The sequence below is a fragment of the Sphaeramia orbicularis genome, chromosome 9 (assembly GCF_902148855.1).
Source record: "Sphaeramia orbicularis chromosome 9, fSphaOr1.1, whole genome shotgun sequence".
Lineage (NCBI taxonomy): Eukaryota > Metazoa > Chordata > Actinopteri > Kurtiformes > Apogonidae > Sphaeramia > Sphaeramia orbicularis.
The window spans coordinates 23,702,563-23,723,392 of NC_043965.1; the positions used below are offsets into that span (position 1 = coordinate 23,702,563).

Here is a 20,830-nt window from a genome sequence, read left to right on the forward strand (position 1 = left end):
GAGAGTACGTTTATCCGCGTTATTTGACAGCAACAACAACGAGGATTTGTTTGCAACGCTTGTGTGACTCTAACCTACACCGAAATCCAATATTTGTTAGTTGTCCCTATACACCCGATACCTTTTGAGCGTCTATACCGTTTACATAGCGACTAAAGCATATCAGGACTACACGTCCCAGAGTGGCAGTCTCTTATGACGTTAAATTTATGCGTCTCACACTCCACAGACGTCGAGGAGATCATTAGCTACATGGTCAATACAAAGTAGTAAGGTATGTGTTCATTTAAAACGAAAATATGACTTTATAGTAACATCATACATCTGTTGGATAACTTACAAAATGACGTCCACTTAAACTTAGGATTTTCAGGGTTTGTCCACTGGCAGTGTGTACTATGAGTAGTATTAGCTTGTTAGCACACGATATTACAAGCTAATTTAACGTAAGTGATAGCTAGCTAACATGACGTCTGGGAAAAAAAAATAAAAATTTAAAGCGAATACCCTAATCATGTATTAGTGTGTTTACATATTGTCCTGATGTTTTACTTCAACTGTAACATAATCTATTGGGATTGTTTACCATTAACCCTTTGCTGCTGATGATAGTGCACATTAAGATAAACTGTAGACTGCTGTTCGTAGGCTTGATATTTAACGTTAAAACCACTGCCTACTGTATCAAAAAGTTGAATCACACTTAGGGAAATGCGACAGTGCCTTAACCAACAATTGGATATGCATTGTTATTTAGAAAGAAAGATAATTTCAGTCCGTTTACACAGCTCTTAGATGACACTGTAATCTGCTGATAGACCTGTTTAACAATATTTTTACTTTTGTCAGGACACACAGAAGATGTGTGTTATGCTACGTTTAAATGCCCCGCGGAGCCATAATGTACACACCAAAATCATTTAACTGACAACACATCCATGGAACCACTGTGAATTATATTACATATGTTCATCTTTGTCATAGAGTCAAAATGTCTGGAATGAAATAGGTCTGTACTGCAAGCCTATGTTTGCACTGTGCCTGTCATCCTTAGTTCATGTTTAAATTACTACACTCTAAACTAAATCTTGAAAAGGTAGATGCTTATTGGAATTATGTACAGTTGTGGATAAATCGGACTGGTTGTTCCAAATTTGCACTCAGCTGTTCCAGTGCTGACCTGCTTTTGGTTTACTAAGCTGAGCATTTCCTGTGCACTCAAGCATCTACTTCATACCATTTTAGGCTGATAACTTAAGCCCTTCATGTCAGGTCATAGAGCATGATTATAATCCTCCACTGTTGCTGGCATAATAAGATGCCTTCCTCTGTGATACAGAGGTCAAGTATATGTTTTAGAAAAAATGTAGGCTATACCAACCTTTGGAAAAAGAAAATACCACCTTTGTTCTTGAATTTTATACAGTACATGTGAAATATGAAAAAAAGCAATATCGAAGACTGGTGTAATATTTTTCATTGATGCCATATTGCAAAAGAAAATTGGTAATAGCATTTCATGCAGTGAAGCAAAGTTGCTGACTTATCTTAGGACACACAGGCAGTTAAGTACAGTAGTCTGTTACAATATCCATGACTGCCCAGTGTACATTTAGAGATAGCTTATACTTGCAGCCTGACTATGTCAAGCACAAGGGATGTGTAAAACTTGATCAGCCCGGTGACTGTTTTCCAACTGTCCTTTGGAATGTCCAGTGCAGAAGATGAAGGATTCTGTAAATGATTGTGTGACTGTAACTTCTCAGTCCACAATTCATATATTACCAGAAGATATGTGGCTGAACTCAATATTTAATATTTTAATAACTGCTATGTCATTAGGTCACAGTTGAGGTTATCGTATTGTGTTAGAATGTTAGCTTTGTATGTATTTGGCTTTAATGCTATGTTGTGGATTGTCACTCACATTACATGCACACAGATATTGTCCTATATACATTGTACTTACTATTACATCCTGTTTCTGTGTGTGCACACTTTGATTTGTAAAACACGGGTTTAATTTTAAAAAAATTAATGGCAGCATTGTGCTGTTGGAGATCACTTTCTGACATATTGTGATACTTTACAAATAGCCCCATCATTAACAATGCACTTCTGTATTTACTGGTGCTATACATCAAAACATTCCTAAGAGTTTATGACATGGAACAGTTCCTCATTAAAAAAAAAAAAAACATGTAATGAGTAACACCTTTTAAGTGTTTGGGTCTGATCAAGCGGTAGCACATGGACACATTCCGTGTGCAACAGTCTATGTCATGTAAGCAGAGTAGCTAACTAATATGCATGTATCATATGAGTAAGTATTTTTAAGTACTTTAACATTATGTACAACAAAATGTGGGGAGATAAAGATTTTTAGGTGAAAAATGTCAAATTACTGCTCAGTAATACATGGACTTGGAACAGACATTAATTTTTTAAGCTTTATGCAAACATTCAAAACATCCGGTTATTGACAGAAATTGATATCAACTTGGACAAAACCTTTTAGATATTATGTTCAACTATGCTGAAAATAAATTTTGGAGTAAAATATTAAAAAATCTCTGTTTTGTTGACATGAGAATGAGGTAATGTGTGGACAGGTTGCCATAGTAACATGTGGACGACTACCGTTGTATGCATCACCCCAAATGTTGACTTATTTTTTAAAACAACAAGCTAGATTTAATCACAATGTTTTATTTAATGTATTTAATACTAACACAGTGTTATTTACAGCTTGTGATGGTCCATACTGATACAAGTAAATTACAAATAAAGAGTAATTTCTCAGTAACAGTTCACAGACAGTGTTTTAAATTTGACCAGTGTATAAATTCACAAACTTCATCATTCAGAATTTAAATGTCTCAAAGTAATAGACAGTCTTTTGCATGTCTGTTTGTTAATTTAATGCAGCTTAGCAGAAGGTTCAGAACTTCTCCTGTACTGTGTAAGTGGTATTTTAAAAAGGACAACAGTTCCATTAAATAGAAATCTTTAGCTACACAATGAGTCCACATGATAATGATGTGTGCAAATGTACTTTTTCATGTTGATGTTCACTTTCACTTGCTGGGACCCATGTATTAATTCCTCCAGTTCCGTTTGTGTTTTTCTGTAGTTATCACCATGGTGATGAAGTCTGCAGTTGAGGATGATGATGCTGGCTGGGGGCTGGGCATCCCTGAAAAGATGAAGAACAATGCCAACTGGGTTGACATTACACATGAGTTCAAGGGAGCATGTAAAGGTACAGGCTGTAATAGGTGTATATACTTGTGTTATTAAAGAGATTTATTTGTTTCTCCTTTTCTTTGTGCTGAACACCCAAACAGTACCTTCTGCTTTTCCTTTGTATTTATGCAGAATTGAACCTTGGGGAGTTGCTTCATGACAAACTGTAAGTATGGCAAAATGCTTTTTGAAGATTGACACTGTAAAATATTTCTGTTGTTCAAATTTGTCCAGTGGCAAATAAATTCAGTACTGTATATTATTTATTATCAGCTCTCAAATTCTTGATACTCTGATTGCAGATTTGGCCTCTTTGAGGCAATGTCAGCCATAGAAATGATGGATCCAAAGATGGATGCAGGAATGATTGGCAACCAGGTTAATAGAAAGGTGCTCAATTTTGAACAAGCAATCAAGGTACGGCATTTCAGTTCAGTTGCTACACAATGAATGACAAACCATGGCATAATGGCTCATTTTTCAATTTAAAATAATGAAAATAACATTCTTTGTCCATTTTTATTTGTTCCAGTCTCAACAGCAAAATCAATCACCCAAGTTTAATATTCTCTCATGTTTGTTCCAGGAAGGGGCCATAAAAGTGAAAGACCTTAGTCTTCCAGAGCTCATTGGTATCATAGACACATGCTTCTGCTGTTTGGTGCGTTTCTTGAGCAAGAGAGCCCCCTATTTCATTTAAATCAGTGTTACTTCCAGTGCTGTTTTACTCATATGTGTTGTGTATGTACAGATCACATGGCTGGAAGGCCACTCCCTGGCACAGACTGTGTTTACCTGTTTATATGTTCACAACCCTGATCTGATTGAGGAACCTGCTCTTAAAGCCTTTGCTTTGGGCATCTTGAAAGTGTGTGACATTGCAAGAGAGAAAGTCAACAAAGCAGCTGTTTTTGAAGAGGTAGGTATATCTTCAAAAAGAGTTCAATTTGCAATGTGGTGTTAATTACTCTATGATGTATGGATGTGTCTATAATCAAATCTGTCTCAAATTTTTTGTAGGAGGATTTCCAGGCGATGACCTATGGCTTCAAGATGGCCAATAATGTTACAGACCTGCGAGTAACAGGTACTGAAAAAACCAGTACTATGATCATTTTCTATGTCTGTAGGTTCTTGTAAGTTTTGAAAAGCCCAAAGTAACTCAATTCACACAGTGTGTTTAGAATAGAAGATAGCTGATGTCCTCTCTCACTTGTTTATTTGTATGTTTGTTGTACTAGGCATGCTGAAAGATGTGGAAGATGAGTTACAAAGGAAAGTAAAGGTAACTGCTCTCAACTGGTACCAATCAGAGTTTTCTCTTAACACTGCTGGCTTTTTAACAATTGTTTTTTTTTTTTTTTTTTTATTAATTTCTCTTTTACTTTTTCAGAGCACACGTAGTCGACAGGGTGAGCAGCGAGACCCAGAGGTTGAGCTGGAGGTAAATGAATATGTTTATGAGGTAGAACATAATATTATATCCACATTTTGTCAACATTTATCCATCATCTCTCAGACTGTGTGACTGATACAACCTTTAGAGATTCTGCTCTGGAATTCCCAGCTGTTTGATGATAGTTACTATAATAATAAAGAATGTTAAAAAGTCAGACCCTAAATGGAATTATTCTGGGTGGTCAAAATAAAAATAACATTCAGCCTTTGTAGTTCCTACAGTTATAGAACTTCAAAGACCAGCCCGATAATAAGTGTGTAAGAGCTTTGTAACCACATGTGTGTTCAATATCCTTATATGCCTTTTTCTTTCCAGCATCAGCAGTGTTTGGCACTTTTCAATAGAATCAAATTCACACGCCTTTTACTGACTGTGCTGATCGCCTTTACCAAGAAAGAGGTAATATACAAACAAACATACACAAACAGAAGATGGTAAAGGTCACACTTATCAAGTGGCTTTTAAAATCACTGTATTACTGTTGTTACAACTGTATTTATGTGCTTAAGAGATATACAGTCTTACATGTTTTTGTTTGTTTGCATTTGTATCAGACCAGCTCGGTGGGTGAAGCCCAGAAGCTTGTTGCTCAGGCAGCTGACCTTTTATCAGCAATACATTCCAGTATTCAGCATGGTATCCAGTCACAGAATGATACCACTAAAGGAGGTAGGACAGATCACAGGCGTTTTCAGACAGGTTAAACACATTATTGACTGCTGTAACTACCAGTTGTTTATCACAATCCATCAGATGTGACAGTTCTACTGTTCTACGAGGTATCTCAGCACTGAAGCTTGGAAAAGTGGCTTCTCTCTTCCAAAACAGTATAAAATACATTGGGTTCAGCTATATTTAATCTTCTGATTTGGACCAAGAAGAGAGCAGTGTGTGTATTTTCAAATTCTAGCTGTTGTGGCTTACATGTCAACTATTTTACACAGTACCTCTTTCTGCTCAGTGTCACTAAATCAAAAACATCACCAGATTAAAGAGGTTGCATTTGTTTTTTTTTGTTTTTTTCATTTCTTCTATTAGATATTGAATCCTCCTAAATATAGGCCTGTAAACTGCAGCCTTTGCAGCTACTTTACATACTTGCACAGGCTTATATTGTGAGTTGCTAGATTTAGCAGCCTTATTTTTGTTCTTTTTTTACTCTTCATTCACCTTAGCATCCAAGGCAGTTACAACACTGTCCACTGTAAATGTACTTCATTAACCTCCAAATCAGACACATAATGATTACAAATCGCAACAGAATACTCATAATCACATACATTTCATGCTAGTGGCTGACTGTTGCTGTGTATTTCCTGTGTCTTCTACAGACCACCCTATCATGATGGGCTTTGAGCCTCTTGTCAACCAGAGACTGCTGCCACCTACCTTTCCACGCTACGCCAAAATCATTAAAAGAGAAGACATGGTGGCCTACTTTAGCAAACTTATAGAACGTATCAAGACTGTGTGTGATGTGATCAACACCACCAACCTGCATGGCATACTGGTAAAAATAAATTTCTCATTAGAATTTACATCAAGAAGAATCATCTTGTGTTTTATTGATTTTCCTTTGTTAGAAATGAATTGCATTAAGGTATTATAAACGCTTCATCGATCCATCCATGTAGAGAATGTTATATTGTATTGAATGTGAATATCTTTTGGCTCTGCAGGACTTTTTTTGCGAATTCAGTGAACAGTCTCCATGTGTACTCTCCAGATCTTTACTCCAGGTGAGTTTGAAGTTTGTAGTGAGATTAATGTCTCTGATACTGGTGGAATGAAAAAATAACATTTTAATTGAACAAAACTTTTTTTTTCTTAACAATCCAGACAACTTTCCTGATAGACAATAAGAAAGTGTTTGGCACCCACCTGATGCAGGACATGATCAAAGATGCTCTCAGATACTTTGTGAGCCCACCTGTTCTCTCTTACAAGTAAGCTGCAAATGATCAAATGATTCTCTTCAGTCAGTCTTAACAAAGTGAAGGTCGATTTGATTCACATGAGTGAGTTTATTGGGTATTGACCAAAGCTGTGTTGAACTTATTTTGTGTGTACCTGCTCCTTTCCAGATGTTGTCTGTTCAACAACCACCAGGCCAAAGACTACATCGACTCCTTTGTTACTCACTGTTCCAGGGTGTGTTACTTTTTCTTGTCGTCTGTATATTTTGTACATTCAGAATGTAGCTTGTTGCTTTGGCAGCGACAAGCCCAGTCACTTGGCAGGGAAGAGAAATTCTGTTCCCTGCCAAGTGACTTACAGTGCTTCTCCACAACCTTGGGGGAACATAGATTATCCGCTATTGGAAGATGTAATGTTGTGTGTGTTAGATATGACACTTTAATGAAACTTTGGTTGTTGTTGTTGTTGGTAATTATTATTGCTCATATTTGTAAAATGATTTGTGTCTTCATTTTAATTACAGCCATTCTGTAGTTTGATCCAGATCCATGGACACAACCGAGCTCGGCAAAGAGACAAACTGGGTCATATTCTTGAAGAGTTTGCAACTCTACAGGATGAGGTGAACTGTTTTTGTATTTATATCCACATTAGATTAGGCACTATATAATAATAATAATAATAATAATAATAATGGATTAGATTTATATAGCACTTTTCTATTAACGCATACTCAAAGCACGTATGATGGATCCATTATTCATTCATTCACACTCTGGTGGTGGTAACCTACATATGTAGCCACAGCTGCTCTGGGGCAGACTGATGGAAGCATGTCTGCCAATCCGCACCAACGGCTCCTCCAACCACCACCAAACATTCATACGCTTTCATACACCAGTGTGAGTAGAAGCACTAGAAGCCAAGTGATGATGATATATGTGACAATTTATAGTCACATATATCACCATAACTTTACTGGTTTTGCATAGTCCCTATCCAGATTGATTAACATGACCACTTCACTTGAGTTCAGCAGTAAAATGTTAGGAAAGTGAAGATGGATCTTAATATTGCAGTTACTGAAACAAGCAGATTCATGGTTTGTGAGGTAAAACTGAATGGTTAATTATTTTATTGTCAAAAACAAAACTGTTGATCCATATTTAGATTTTTGACTGATTTCCTAACCCAACTGCTCCAAACTGTTTCCCTTTTGGCAGGCAGAGAAGGTTGATGCTGCACTGCATAGTCTGCTGATGAAACTGGAGCCTCAGCGGCAGCATTTAGCCTGTCTGGGTACATGGATCCTCTATCATAACCTGAGGATCATGATCCAATACCTGCTAAGTGGCTTTGAACTGGAGCTTTACAGCATGCACGAATACTACTACATCTACTGGTAAGAGATGACGATGGTGGGGAGGTGATAAAACTGAAATGCATTCATGTCGGTTATATATGGTTATATTTGCATTTTGATTTGATTGTAGGTACTTGTCCGAGTTTCTTTATGCATGGCTGATGTCTACTTTGAGTAGAGCCGACTCCTCTCAGATGGCAGAGGAGCGGATTCTGGAAGAACAGCTGAAAGGACGCAGCAGCAAAAAGACTAAGAAGAAGAAGAAAGGTATACTCTCCTGCGTCCTTACTATAAACTTTGGCAAATAAACCAAAGTTTCCTCAAACATGCTTTTAATCTGTCATGAAGTGTTACGTCACTGGAGTTGGTTGACTAAAGAGTATATACTGATGTGATGTTTGGTTTTCTTTTGCAGTTCGTCCTCTGAGTAAAGAGATAACAATGAGTCAAGCATACCAGAACATGTGTGCCGGCATGTACAAGGTATCACTTCATAAATATGACCCTTCTCCATTTCTGTTCAACACAGTGAGCTGTAACCCATCCTGTTATTACCTCTTATTTTTTGTCAGACCATGGTAGCTCTGGATATGGACGGGAAAGTGCGCAAGCCTCAGTTTGAGCTCGACAGTGAGCAGGTTCGCTATGAGCATCGCTTCGCCCCCTTCAACAGTGTGGTCACACCCCCACCAGTGCACTACATCCAATTTAAGGTACTTTGTTTGTTTCAAGTGTCATTTGTAGTCACAGTTACATGTATACTGTAAGGGGCCAAAAGTATTGGGACACATGGAATTCAGGTGGTTCATTCCTTGTTGCGCTATAAAGATAATAATGATAAATGTTTTGGGGTTAAGTTTGTTTACATTGTGGGGCGTCCTGGTGGCTCACCCAGTTGAGAGTTTCCTATTAGAGACCATTAGATGCAGGTCCTTCCTCTACTCTTCCCCTTCATTTCCTATCTTCTACTTAATCAGCCAAATAATGGCAAAATGCCTAAAATTAAACTTAGCAAAAAAAAAAGTATCAATACAAAAAGCTTTAGGTAAAATGAGTTTTTACCTAATTTTACTCAATGTTGATTTTTTTTTTATCATAATTGTTAAAAATATTTGCCTTCTAGATTTCTGAAAATAAATAATGATTTTAAACCACAAGTCACCACCTGGTTTCTTCTCTCTACAAACTTTATCAGTCTTTAAACTTAAAAGAATTGCTGACTTCGCATTTATCCTGATAATTATCGCCAGTAAAGATTTTTTATGTGATAATATTCCAAATCAAAATGAATGGACAGTCCTATAATGTGTCCCAGTATTTTTGTCCTTATGGTGGAAGTTTTCTCTTTCATTCTTGTTACCCTTTTATGCTGGTGATAGATGATTAAATATCAACCCTAACCCTGAGACAATCGCCCTACTTTGACAATGGCATAGGCTGCCCGTTGTTTCACAAGGCTGAGCAGTGAATGCAGCCACATCTGGAGCACAGGCAGCACCAACCTGAAATGTTGGTTTTATCTGTTGTTTTTTTATTGTATATTGTTGCTTTGTATTGTGCACTTCTAGATTTGGTGTCAAATGTAAAGTGCGTTACCAATAAAATTTATTATTATTATCATTATTATATTAGAGACCTAATTTCTTATTTAAGAACAGACAAAAGACAGATCAACTTAAGCAAACAGACTGTGCGAATGTCATAATAATAATTAATAACTATTTTTGTGCAATTTGTTTTAATTTTAATTTTTATTATCATTATTATATTGTGTCAGATGCAAAAAACAAAGTACATATGATACCTGTATTATATACCCTGTGGTCAGTGCTCTGTTTTCTTATATAACCACCGTTAGGTCTGCTTTGTCCCCTATGTCCAATTGTCTTGAAGCCCTGCACTTTTCTTTTTTAATGTTTACTTTTCCCTCTGTCCTCTTCCAGGAAATGTCTGATCTGAAGAAGTACAATCCTCCACCAGGCTCTGCTGACCTCTACATGGCAGCCAGTAAACACTTCCAGCAGGCTAAGCTTATCCTAGAAAATGTACCCAGCCCAGACCCCGAGGTCAGGAATTTTTAATTACTGTAAAATAAACTTTTAGCTCTTACTGTATTTAAGCTTGTTCTTACTACTTCCACGTGCTTATTCTAATTGATAACAGGTGAACCGTATACTAAAGGTGGCAAAACCCAATATTGTAGTCATGAAGCTCTTGGCTGGTGGACACAAAAAGGAGACTAAGGTAACACTGAAAACATTTTGTTACATTATTTATGTGGTTAAAACGAAAAATTTACAACTACTAGGTGGCTGTAAACACAGAGACTGATTTAAGATTCTTAAATAGGTGGTGAATAGTATTTTTTAAGTTGCTGATGTGAGCACAGTGGTGTTTTTTCAAACTTCATCCTCAGACATTACAGTAAAATTGTAATATTCTCATCCCTAGGTGCTCCCGGAGTTTGACTTCTCAGCTCACAAATACTTCCCTGTGGTCAAGATTATCTGATTGTATCAGCTGTAAAAACCATACCTTCACCTGAACAAGTGTGCGGTGGCCCTGATCCAGTCCACGTCTCAACAACAGTGTGCGCCTGTGTGTATGTATGTGTGTGTGATACATCTATCTCTACTGTCGAGTAAAGGAGTGTTTGATACACGTGCTGTTTTCCTCACATGAATAAAAGGTGGGATTTGTGAAACCATTCAACAGAAATCACAACCGGATGTAAAATATCCCAGATGTATCTACCGTGTGTGTGTGTGTGTGTGTGTGTGTGTGTGTGTGTGTGTGTGTGCGCGCAACAGTATCTGTTTTGTCAGTCACAAAGACAAGTCGTGGTGCTTTGGTACAGAGAATTAGCCAGTAGGAATTTTTATAATCTGCCCACAGAACAATATTGTGTGACGGTTTGAAAATGACTGATGTAATGACAGATGCATATCAGTAAAACATGTGAACCCTCAACCCTCAACATGTACGTGTTTATCAGGTTTTTCAGTATATATTCAGCTTTTTTTGTCAGCACTATTACCATTATACACATTAATAACACATAGACCCCACTGTCAAAAACTCATTGAAACACATTTACAAAGGGGGCTTATGTGGGAATATGGAAAACTTTTGCTAAAATTTTGTACTTTTTAAACACTATTAATCAAGCTGCAACATCAAATGTTTATGTAAAAGAAGAGGACACTTTAATAACTGACATCAGCTCTCCTCATGACTTTTAATCAGTTATGTGAGAATTGCCAACGCAAATATGTTGAAACTTAATTCTTTAAATTTGATGCCATTTGATATTTTAAACTGGATGATAAGGATTTTCTATGTCAAAAAAATCACTGATAAGCCTAAAAACCTCATTTAAAAGGATTCAGGAGTCAAACATTTTTGGAATTCAGTTTTATATGAAATCTTCAGTTGTTGAAGTTCAAAACTCATTTCAGGTGGTATGTACAGTACCGAGCTGAAGTCTTAAATCATCCTTTGCTATGTTGTTTTTGCGTGGTTGTAATGAGCATAATATCTATTTCTCAGTCCCATTATTCAAATACAAAAAATAAGGAAGATATTGTTCACAGCATTAAAAAGTAAAAAAAATTATATACACGGATCCTACAGGAAACAGTATTTAGTGTGATCTCTGTTCCTATCATCATTTTGCACCATTATACTGAACTTCACTTTTTTTTTTTTTAATCCAGGTCCATTTCTATACTTCTAATTTAATATGTATAGTGTTGTTTGCACTTGTTTTGTATTTTTTACTGTGTCCTGCTGCTGTTGCACTGTAATTCCCCAGTTTGAGATCAATAAAAGACATCTATTTAAAAGTAACTCAAACAAGAAACATTAAATGTGTTTAATGAAACCAGGTGTAAAACACTAAAAGGTTCATTTAGTAAATCTCACAATGTCTGCATAGAAGACTTTAAGACATTAAGTAGAAAAGGTCACACTAAATACAGAATACTTCAGGTTGTTTTTTTTCTGACGCTTTTTATTTTAATGCTGTTTTATCAAATTTTATTTATATAGCGCCAAATCATAACAAAAGCTATCTCATGACACTTAACATACAGAGAGGTGGTCGAAACCAGACTCTCAAGCCAATTTACAGAACTCAACAGAATCCTCCAGGAGCAAACACTTGTGAGTGCTGAGGAAAAATGTCCTTTTAATAGGCAGAAACCTCGAGCAGACCCTGACTCCTGGAGGATGGCCGTCTGCCTTGACCAGTTGGGGTTACAGAGAAAAAAAAGAGTACATAAATTTCAGTTGTTTGTTACAGAGACTAAGGTGCATATGCACATAATAATATATCATTACACTTCCGCTAAAATAAGACTAATATTCTGTTTCTGCTGTGGATGATGCTAGTCATAACGTAAACATCACATAAGGCACAGTAATTGTAATAAAACAGTTTATTTAGTCAAAAAAAACAAACAAACTAGGATTATTTAAATCAAAATTTGTTCAACAGGACTAAATAAAGTCAAAAGAAAATGTTCATCCACTTACAAAAGCATCTGCAGTACACAGACCCAGAAATCAGAACAGTTTATACAAAGAGGCGGACAAAGCAGGAACTGTGCATGCTCTGCAGTGTCGACGTAACATGAACAGTGACCACTTTGAAAACAAAGTCACATTTTACAAAATATTAGAAATAATATTTTACAGGAAATGTGTTCCCAGCTAGATCTACCAGCGGGGAAACAAACAAAAAAAAAAAACACACAAACAAGGGTCCACGTCTTTGAATTTGAACAGAAGGGCAGATGTGGGGCTGTTCGACAGCCTCTCTGCTGCTGGGACTGGCATCGATTTAGACCAAAATAAAGATCGTTTATCTTCCACTTCTCTGCTTCAGCTCTCACAGCATTAGCTCTCCTCTGTATTTATTACAGAAACATTCACTTTTAATTAACTTACTTTATACAATTTGAGCTCTAAACAATTAGATTAGAATTTTAAAGTGATAAATCAATAAATCTAATTTGTACACATAAACACGGATTTAAAAACGTCTCGTCGAGTAAAAATAATGAAGACAATATGACATACCCTCAACAGCGGAGATCTAAGAAATGTTGAGGGGACACTGCTAAATAAAACCATTAGGTTCCGTCTTTGTTTAGCACATTTAATTACTATAGCACATGCTTTAGAAACACATTCTAGATTTGAAAACCTTGGGTATGAAATATGATCTGAGACTAACGCCTGGCTGCTGAATCGCTGTAATGGACACAACAGCAGCTAAAGCGACCGTGTGAATGAAAGGTTATACCTCAAATGGCCAGGAGATTGAAACTTTCTAATATAAACTCGTACCTATACACCTGTACCTGTAATATTTCTCAGATCTGTGCTGCTTTGACTGTGTATCACTGCCATTTCATGGAAAGAGCTCAGTCAGATCATGGCACTGGAACCACAGAACTTTCCACTACATGACTGCAGGTTTCTGGAATGAGCCGTTGGTAAGTCGAAGTGTTACAATACAAGGCGTAAATGTGGTTACACAGTGAAATCAATCACTGAGTCTCTCCTATCTTCCATGAAATAAAAAGCAATAAGTTAAATATTTTGCTATTTCTGATGCCTATACTTTTACATCTGTGTCGACCTGCTTGCTTGTTAGACTAGTACAGCTTTCTTGGACTAATACATTGTAGCACAGCGGCTGAATAGTTCATATCTACTGGATTGCACAACACGCTGTTCCCCTTCAAGGAAACATCCTTCATTATTTTGCAGCATTTCTTCTCCTTGCTCTTTACAAACTATACAACATATCAAATCCGCAGACCAGGGACAGCATCCACAAAGTAAAAAGGACTCCCACCTCTATATACTACCTGCTTTCTCCTAATATTACTATGACTATCAAATTATTAGTAAACAACAAAATTATTAAAAACTTGTTTCTGAAATTAAAAAAAAAGATGCTTTACCTGTACAAATTCACGGAGAAACAGGTGTATACACAACTGATAAGGCATCTGTTAAAATCTTGACCTACACATGTCATCCATGTTCCAAAGTATTTTCTTCATAAAACTCTCTAAAGGTTTTACTGATTCCAAATGTACATTATAGCAAACATTCAGCAGCGCCACATTTGGCTGAGAAGCAACAATGTTGTCGACAGTGAAATGCTAATGAAGCCGAGACAGTGGGCTCTCGGTAACGATCGCCTCACTGCCTTTCTGAAACATCTACAGTTACAGCAGTTACAATAATATATACATTAAACCCTGACCAAGCTACATCAGAAAATAATTTAATATTTGCTTGATAGTCGTGAAGGAAGCCATTGTTTTAACAGGGTATTTGGCAACTTGGGACTCGAGCTGTTTGCCATTTGACTGGGTTACGTCAGTCAAATAACTGGTGTCAGCATTTTAACAAGCAACTCAGCACATTACCTACATCTTCTGTACATATAGAAACTGTGTTCGCTGAGATACTTGACATCTGACCCAAATACAGCATCCTTTCCACTCTTTAAAACCTGTAACCCTATGAACGAGTGAATGTGACACACTAAACAACGTAGAAAAACAACTGATTTCCAGGCATGTTGAGATGTTCGGTTATTCAAGCCACAATAGTTCCCACCCTGTGATGTCTTAAGCTGTGTTTTCCATGTCAGAAGAACACATACAGCAAAATATTAAAGAATTGAGTACTTCCACATCACTGTAAACATCTCCTGTCTTCAGACATTTACAGTGAAATGTACGTGATGGTGAAGTGTGTGAGACCTTAGAGTCTTTCAGAATATTGCAAATTAGATATGGTATTTAGCTGTGAATGTATTATCCTCAATACAGCACAGTTCATCATGGAGATTGACAAAACATAAAGCAACAAAATAAGTTTCAGATTATAATTTAAAAAAAAAAAAGTAAAATGTATGTCACAGATCTTTAACCTGTTTTTTTTCCGTTTTGTGTTTGCGGTGTTGAAATGTAAAACACATCCAGTCACAATTTGGTGTATGTGGCTTTTCAAATCCAGCACTGAAAAAAACAAACAAAAAAGAGAGAATTCAGTATCTACAGATTCATTGTCATTTTGATAAATATTAACACAGGAAACACTTTCATTACAGTTATTAAAGCGTGTACATATCTGATGGGAAATGAGATAACCATAAGGAAACTGTTGTAATGAATGAGTTTGATATATTTAGTATGATATAGTTTACTTTCACTAACAGTAGTTGAACCAATGGTCAACAGAAACAATGATCATAAATCTGGCAAATAAACTAAATTAATTGAATACAGACGTAAGTATGAAAACAATAATAAAACACAACCTACTGACATGATTAACAACAGCTACCACTTCACATCAGCTTAATATTTCTTATATATTGTACAAATATCGAGGGTATATGTGAAAATACTTACCTTAGATTTGAGCAAGCTCAGCTTGTTTGTCTGCTTCAAACTCGCCTTCGTTTTCGTCGTCTCCATTGTAGTTGGCTAGTTCCTCTTCCATGTCCTGATCTATCAAATAATAAAATGTGGAACACAGACATTTAGCATGGAACATGCCCTCCCATGGTGCATGTATTTCCTAACCTCTATTAGCCAGGAACTTTCCCATTCACACATTTGCATCAGCTAAGTCAAAAATATTCTCATGATTATTCCATGAGGACACACATACCAGTATTTTCCTGTTTGTTCAGCTGCTGTTTCTCTAAACCACCTTCACCCACTTCTTGGTCATCTGTGTCGTATTCATCTGCCATCTCCGGTTTCTGAGGAGTCTCATCTGCTTTTCCCTGGCCAATCAGCATACCCTCCATCCCAGGATCTGCTTGAAAAGACAGGACTGATTTACGAAAACTTCAACCTGTAACAACCTGTTACTAATACTGTTTTTACACAATAACAAAAAAAAAAAAAAACAACTGCACATATACAGGTAAACCCACTAATACTATTTTTTTTTCACCTCACTGTCTTGCCAGTGTTACCTCTTGCATGAAAAGTACAAAACTGCAATGGCATTTTGTTCTTAAAAAAAAAACAAAAAACAATAAATACCAGTACTCCCTGGTTATTTGTGTGTGTTACAGTGTCACACTGGAAAAGGGAGTGAAAAAAATCAGATACACCAGGTTTTCTTGTCTTTGTAAATGGTGATCAGGAGCTCAGAAATACCAGTGACTAATGCAGTCATTTGACCTGAGAATGAACAACCTGATTGTTTCCAAATGAACTCTTTCATACTGACGACACAAGTCAGATGTTGGTGTTTTTCTATTCAGCACTAAAAGTTGAATGAGGCAAGTAAGTTATAGAAGATCTGTGACACCATGGCCACTAAAATACAAACTTCCTCACCCTCCGTCTGTGCTCCTTCATGGACATCCATCAGCTCTAAGTCTTTATCCTCTTTATTCTCGTTTAGGTTATTTTCCAAAGGCCCATTGGTCTCTGCCTCACCAGCCTGTGTTTTAACAGCTCCCTCTGGTGGTGGAAGAATGTCATCCTGCTTGACTGCAGCAGCTGAGGGAACAGACTCGGACTCCAGTCTGGCAAGACCTTTCACAGGTGAGAGTGTATCTGAAGCTAAGAAGTAAGGGAGAAAGCCAGCTTAACCAGGGTGCATTCAAAAAACTATTAAATTTACACTTCTGTTTATATCATTGTATACAGTGACTGACCCAAATATATGTGCAACTCTTTTACCTTTTTCCTCGATGATCTCATTGGTCAGTAACTCTGTTGGTTCATTTGCTTTGGGTTGAATGATGCTTGGTGTGTGGCTTACAACAAGTGATGTCTTGCCTGTGTCAGGCTCACTTGTCAATGGTTCCTTTTCCTTAACTGTTCCTTCCCCTCCATTTTCCTGCTGAGGAGGTAATAATCATCAATTCCAGTTCCCTTTTGCTTACAAAAGAAGATGCGAGTAGGCAAGGATTGTGAAAGTAGAAACAGTAAATGCAACTACATGGGCTCACTTTACACATGCTTAGTTGATCACAATCAAAATAAAGAGAATGTTCTGACAGACAACAATGATGCAATAAAAAAGGACTAGAATTGGATCACAAAATGTCTTGGCATGTAAGCTCAAAACCTAATCCTTAAACTCTAGGTCTTTTGTTTCCAGTCAGAATCATTTCAATTTAACACAAAACAAAGGAATAGGTACCCAATAGCAGAAGCTTCATTCACATAAAACCAAGTTATGATCAGAAAATGGCAAAACCAAGACTTGTTCAGTGACTTTCACCAGTGGAGAAATAATACTTGTACTATTCTGCTTAGTGTTAGCTTAGCAGTCCAAAGTTTGTTGCATTGGTCTTTTGTTTTATGAAATTATTTATGACATGTGCTGGTCTCAGAATGTTAGTTTTCTCGTGATGTTTGCTCATTTAAGTGCTTGTTGTTTGGCTTATGTTCTGTTTTATGAACATTGGTTTTGTTGAGCTTTTAGCTGCCGTTCTTCTGGTTGCATGGATGTATAGCATGTGTACACTGCAACAAGCGTTGCGTAGCAATACGATAGCAACAAACCCCTGATACCAGGGCATCTGGGTGTAAGAGGTTTAAGAAGAACATATAACAAGTTTACAGCTTTCAACATGTTAGAGTGGAAGGTCACCTGACCTGTGAGGGAACACCTGGAGGAGGGATAAGCTTTTCCATTTTCTTCTGAACTTCAAGTTTAGCGGCTGCCACTCTTTCATCACAGAGCTCCTTTTGAGACAGGACTTGCGAGTGACAGTGGGTCCTACATATGCATGAAAACAAAAACATGCAACATGACAGTCAGGGAGCACAGTGTCATAGTCACTTGACTTGGATGGAAAACAAGAGCATCAACCAGTACCACATTATATCCAACACTGTGACATGAAATCATGTAACTGAATTAATGTCAAACATTTTTGTAAATGAATCTAATCAAGAGAGCAGCAAAAAATAGCACATGAAACAATTCACTTTAATGTCTACAGGTTAATGAAATGCTTCTTAGTCTTACATGTCATAAGTGAGTTTGTTGTTGAGGGTGTTGATGTTGGCTTGGCAATTCTGCAATTCCTTCTGAAGCTTCCCCAGATCATCATTGAGTTGATTCAACTGACCTGCACACACATTAACACAGTTTTGTGTACTGGTATCATGTCCTTCCTCTAGCACTTTCTGCTGTTATGTTGAAATGCATCTTTTGAGAAACTGAGTTCAAATGTAAGACTTACCTTTGAGTTCCTGTATAGTTTTTGTACTGGAAGAAATGTTTTGCTGTAATGTGCTCTAGAAAGAAAAATACAACAAAACTTAATTTTACATTTGCTTTGAAGTTTGCATCTATTTGTGTTTCTTGTGAAAATGCATAGACACTGCAAATATGCAGTTTTAATTTAATTCCAGATAGAACAGAAGCCGCCTTTGCTGACTGTAGAGTGCCTGAAACATGGATGAGCTGTTTCTCAAATTCTTGAGGAAACAAAAGTAAAGGTGTGCGCACCTTCTCTTGGTTACAGGCATTTTGGGCCCCTTCCAGCTGTCTCTTGTAGAGGCTTTCAATGTGGGTGATCTGCTCTTTCTGTCTCTGAATTTCCTCCTGGAACTCATTCTTCTTTATCTCTGCAGCTCCTCGCTCTGCTGCCCCTCGGCGCACCTGGCCTTCTAACTCATAAAGTTTTGTCTGTATCACACACCAGAGAGTTAAGTTGAGCTGAGGTACGTTCAAGTTTCATTGCAGATTTTAAAGTTGCATTGGAACTGACTGTGTGTTACACATTATAAAGTCATACGCCCAAAGTCACACACACAGATCCACCTACTTGTAGCTCAAGGTTGCGGGAACTGGACATCCAGTAGTTAAAGCCCAGCACCAGGATGCAGGCAACCAGCGCACCAATCATTAGAGGGGGTGATCTTCCTCCACGACGCCCGTTTCCAAGCCCACCCATGGCTGTTCACAGACTGGGGACACATATCACAGCAGGGTCATCCCTGACCTTCATCTACAACAGGAATACTAATATCTATCCAACACTGCTCTGACCTCAACACCTTTAAACCCCTTTTAAAAACTCATTTATTTAAGATTGCTTTTAATGTTTAATGTTAATGTTTAATTGTTTTATATTCGTATATCTGCCTTTTGAACTTGCTTTTTATCTGTTTTTAAATGTGTCTGGTTTCTATTTTTATCTGCTGTATGTAAAGTGTCTTTGAGTTCTATGAAAAGCACTACACAAATTAAACATATTATTATTATTATTACTATTATCTGCAGTACTTGAGTATCATTAAGACATTTTTCTGTAAACAATTTCGTTATACAAGCTGAAATTTTATTTTTAAAGAGATAAACATTAAGATTGACATTTAAAGACCATAAAGCCACCCTGAAGTGTATGTTTTGTCATACTTTGCACAGCAGTGCTGAGTCAATTATAAACAAGGCAGGACCATGTTGAGAAAGCACACCTTATCAGGACATTCTCACGGTTTCATAGGCCCTGCATCACAATGGCCACAGTATCCAACTGCAAATAGATCCAAGATCTCAACTATTTCTGATTAAGATGGACATCAATCTCCATATTACTAATATGCCAACCCAGCCTTTTACCTTGGCATTTTTCCCCCCAGCATTCAAATTACTCGGCCATAACCCAGGTGTAAGAGGCAAATTTCTATGCATTTCTCACAGACCAAATGCAAAGTCAATGATTAAGACAAATCTATTACTCTTCACGAAAAACCACATGCAAATAATTCTTAGAAGGACCCAGAGAAAGTAATTAATGTTGTAACAATATAGCGATGCTGATACTAGATAATTCTGTCTATAGACAAATGAATCCTGTCTTCAGTATATGCAAAGTTTTCCTCGAGAGAGTAAATGCTCGCTAAAGATCACAATCAAATAAGGAGAAATCCGTAGTATTTAGTCAAGTAAACTAGCCGTCATTTAGACATCAACACATTTTAGTCAGGTGTAGACAGATATGACGCTTTCATCCCAATGACGTTAACAGTGTCTGTTAACGTCAGACAGCTAACGTTAAATTCAGGCTGTTTGTATAATCGATCAGCAAAATTAAGGTCAGGAAGGAGATTGGAAATCGTAAGGTTAGGTTCGGTGTTAACGGTGACCACTCAGACGTGGATCACAGAATGACAAAGCTGTCTAATGTAAACCTTAACCATAACCTAGTCAACACGAGAGAGAAAGAGAATGATTAACTTGTCTCAAACTGGTTAATTTTTATTCTTATCAGTGCTGATGTGTCCAGCGATGCCACTGTGTTTTCCAAGCTAACGCTAACGTCGCTAGCATCATAGCTTTTCCCCATTCGCTGTTTAGGGTAGCTAGCTAACATTAGCAACCAAATCATGAACTTACCCGGGAGACTTCAGACCAAGAAAACTGGACCGAGCTGATGCAAAGATAAAGTCGTGATGTTTGGCGATATCTGGCGACCTTTGACCGGCAATTACCAATAACTATACAATGACCTCTTATCCATTATTATCATAAACACAGCCGAGCGTCTGTCCGTGTGTTAACAGTTGGGTTGAGACAGGGACAGCACCGTGCTACCTTCATTTACTGTAGGACTGACGTGTTTTTCAGTCAAAGATATTATGAAACAGGCCAAATAAAGTATGAACCTTCGATGTAGGTGAAAGTATATCTCGAGCTGAACTTTATATATTCGGTATATATACACAGAGGTTATGTTTCTTAATACATTTTATAATTATTAGATTGTTTGACTTGGTAACGAACCCTAACGAAGGAGGTCGTTTTACGAGGGACCATGAAGGCAGCGC

The 20,830-nt window shown here is 37.2% G+C and overlaps 2 protein-coding genes across 3 annotated transcripts; one reads left to right on the plus strand and one right to left on the minus strand.

Moving 5' to 3' along the window:
• The first annotated feature begins 41 nt into the window (after positions 1-41).
• Positions 42-11,587, plus strand: naa35 (N-alpha-acetyltransferase 35, NatC auxiliary subunit). The gene is made up of 23 exons (XM_030142658.1): positions 42-274; positions 3,134-3,262; positions 3,379-3,412; positions 3,549-3,663; positions 3,833-3,907; positions 3,998-4,165; positions 4,267-4,333; positions 4,488-4,531; positions 4,640-4,690; positions 5,021-5,104; positions 5,260-5,374; positions 6,037-6,215; positions 6,385-6,444; positions 6,545-6,651; positions 6,790-6,856; positions 7,146-7,244; positions 7,846-8,024; positions 8,116-8,252; positions 8,401-8,468; positions 8,558-8,698; positions 9,929-10,051; positions 10,149-10,229; positions 10,437-11,587. The coding sequence occupies exons 2-23, from the start codon at positions 3,142-3,144 to the stop codon at positions 10,494-10,496; spliced, it is 2,175 nt and encodes a 724-aa protein (XP_029998518.1). The 5' UTR covers positions 42-274; positions 3,134-3,141; the 3' UTR covers positions 10,497-11,587.
• Positions 11,588-12,409: 822 nt separating this feature from the next.
• golm1 (golgi membrane protein 1) lies at positions 12,410-20,604 on the minus strand. Of its 2 annotated transcripts, none has more exons than XM_030143654.1 (11): positions 20,400-20,604; positions 18,826-18,967; positions 18,507-18,686; positions 18,238-18,292; positions 18,021-18,123; positions 17,645-17,768; positions 16,721-16,880; positions 16,373-16,600; positions 15,690-15,839; positions 15,428-15,526; positions 12,410-15,031 (listed from the first exon to the last, which is right to left on the minus strand). In XM_030143654.1, exons 2-10 carry the CDS (start codon positions 18,952-18,954, stop codon positions 15,429-15,431), a joined length of 1,227 nt encoding a protein of 408 aa, XP_029999514.1. In that variant the 5' UTR covers positions 18,955-18,967; positions 20,400-20,604; the 3' UTR covers positions 12,410-15,031; position 15,428. The 2 variants fall into 2 exon arrangements, with proteins under 2 accessions (XP_029999514.1, XP_029999513.1); XM_030143653.1 differs by having other exon boundaries at positions 16,721-16,883.
• Positions 20,605-20,830: the final 226 nt, after the last annotated feature.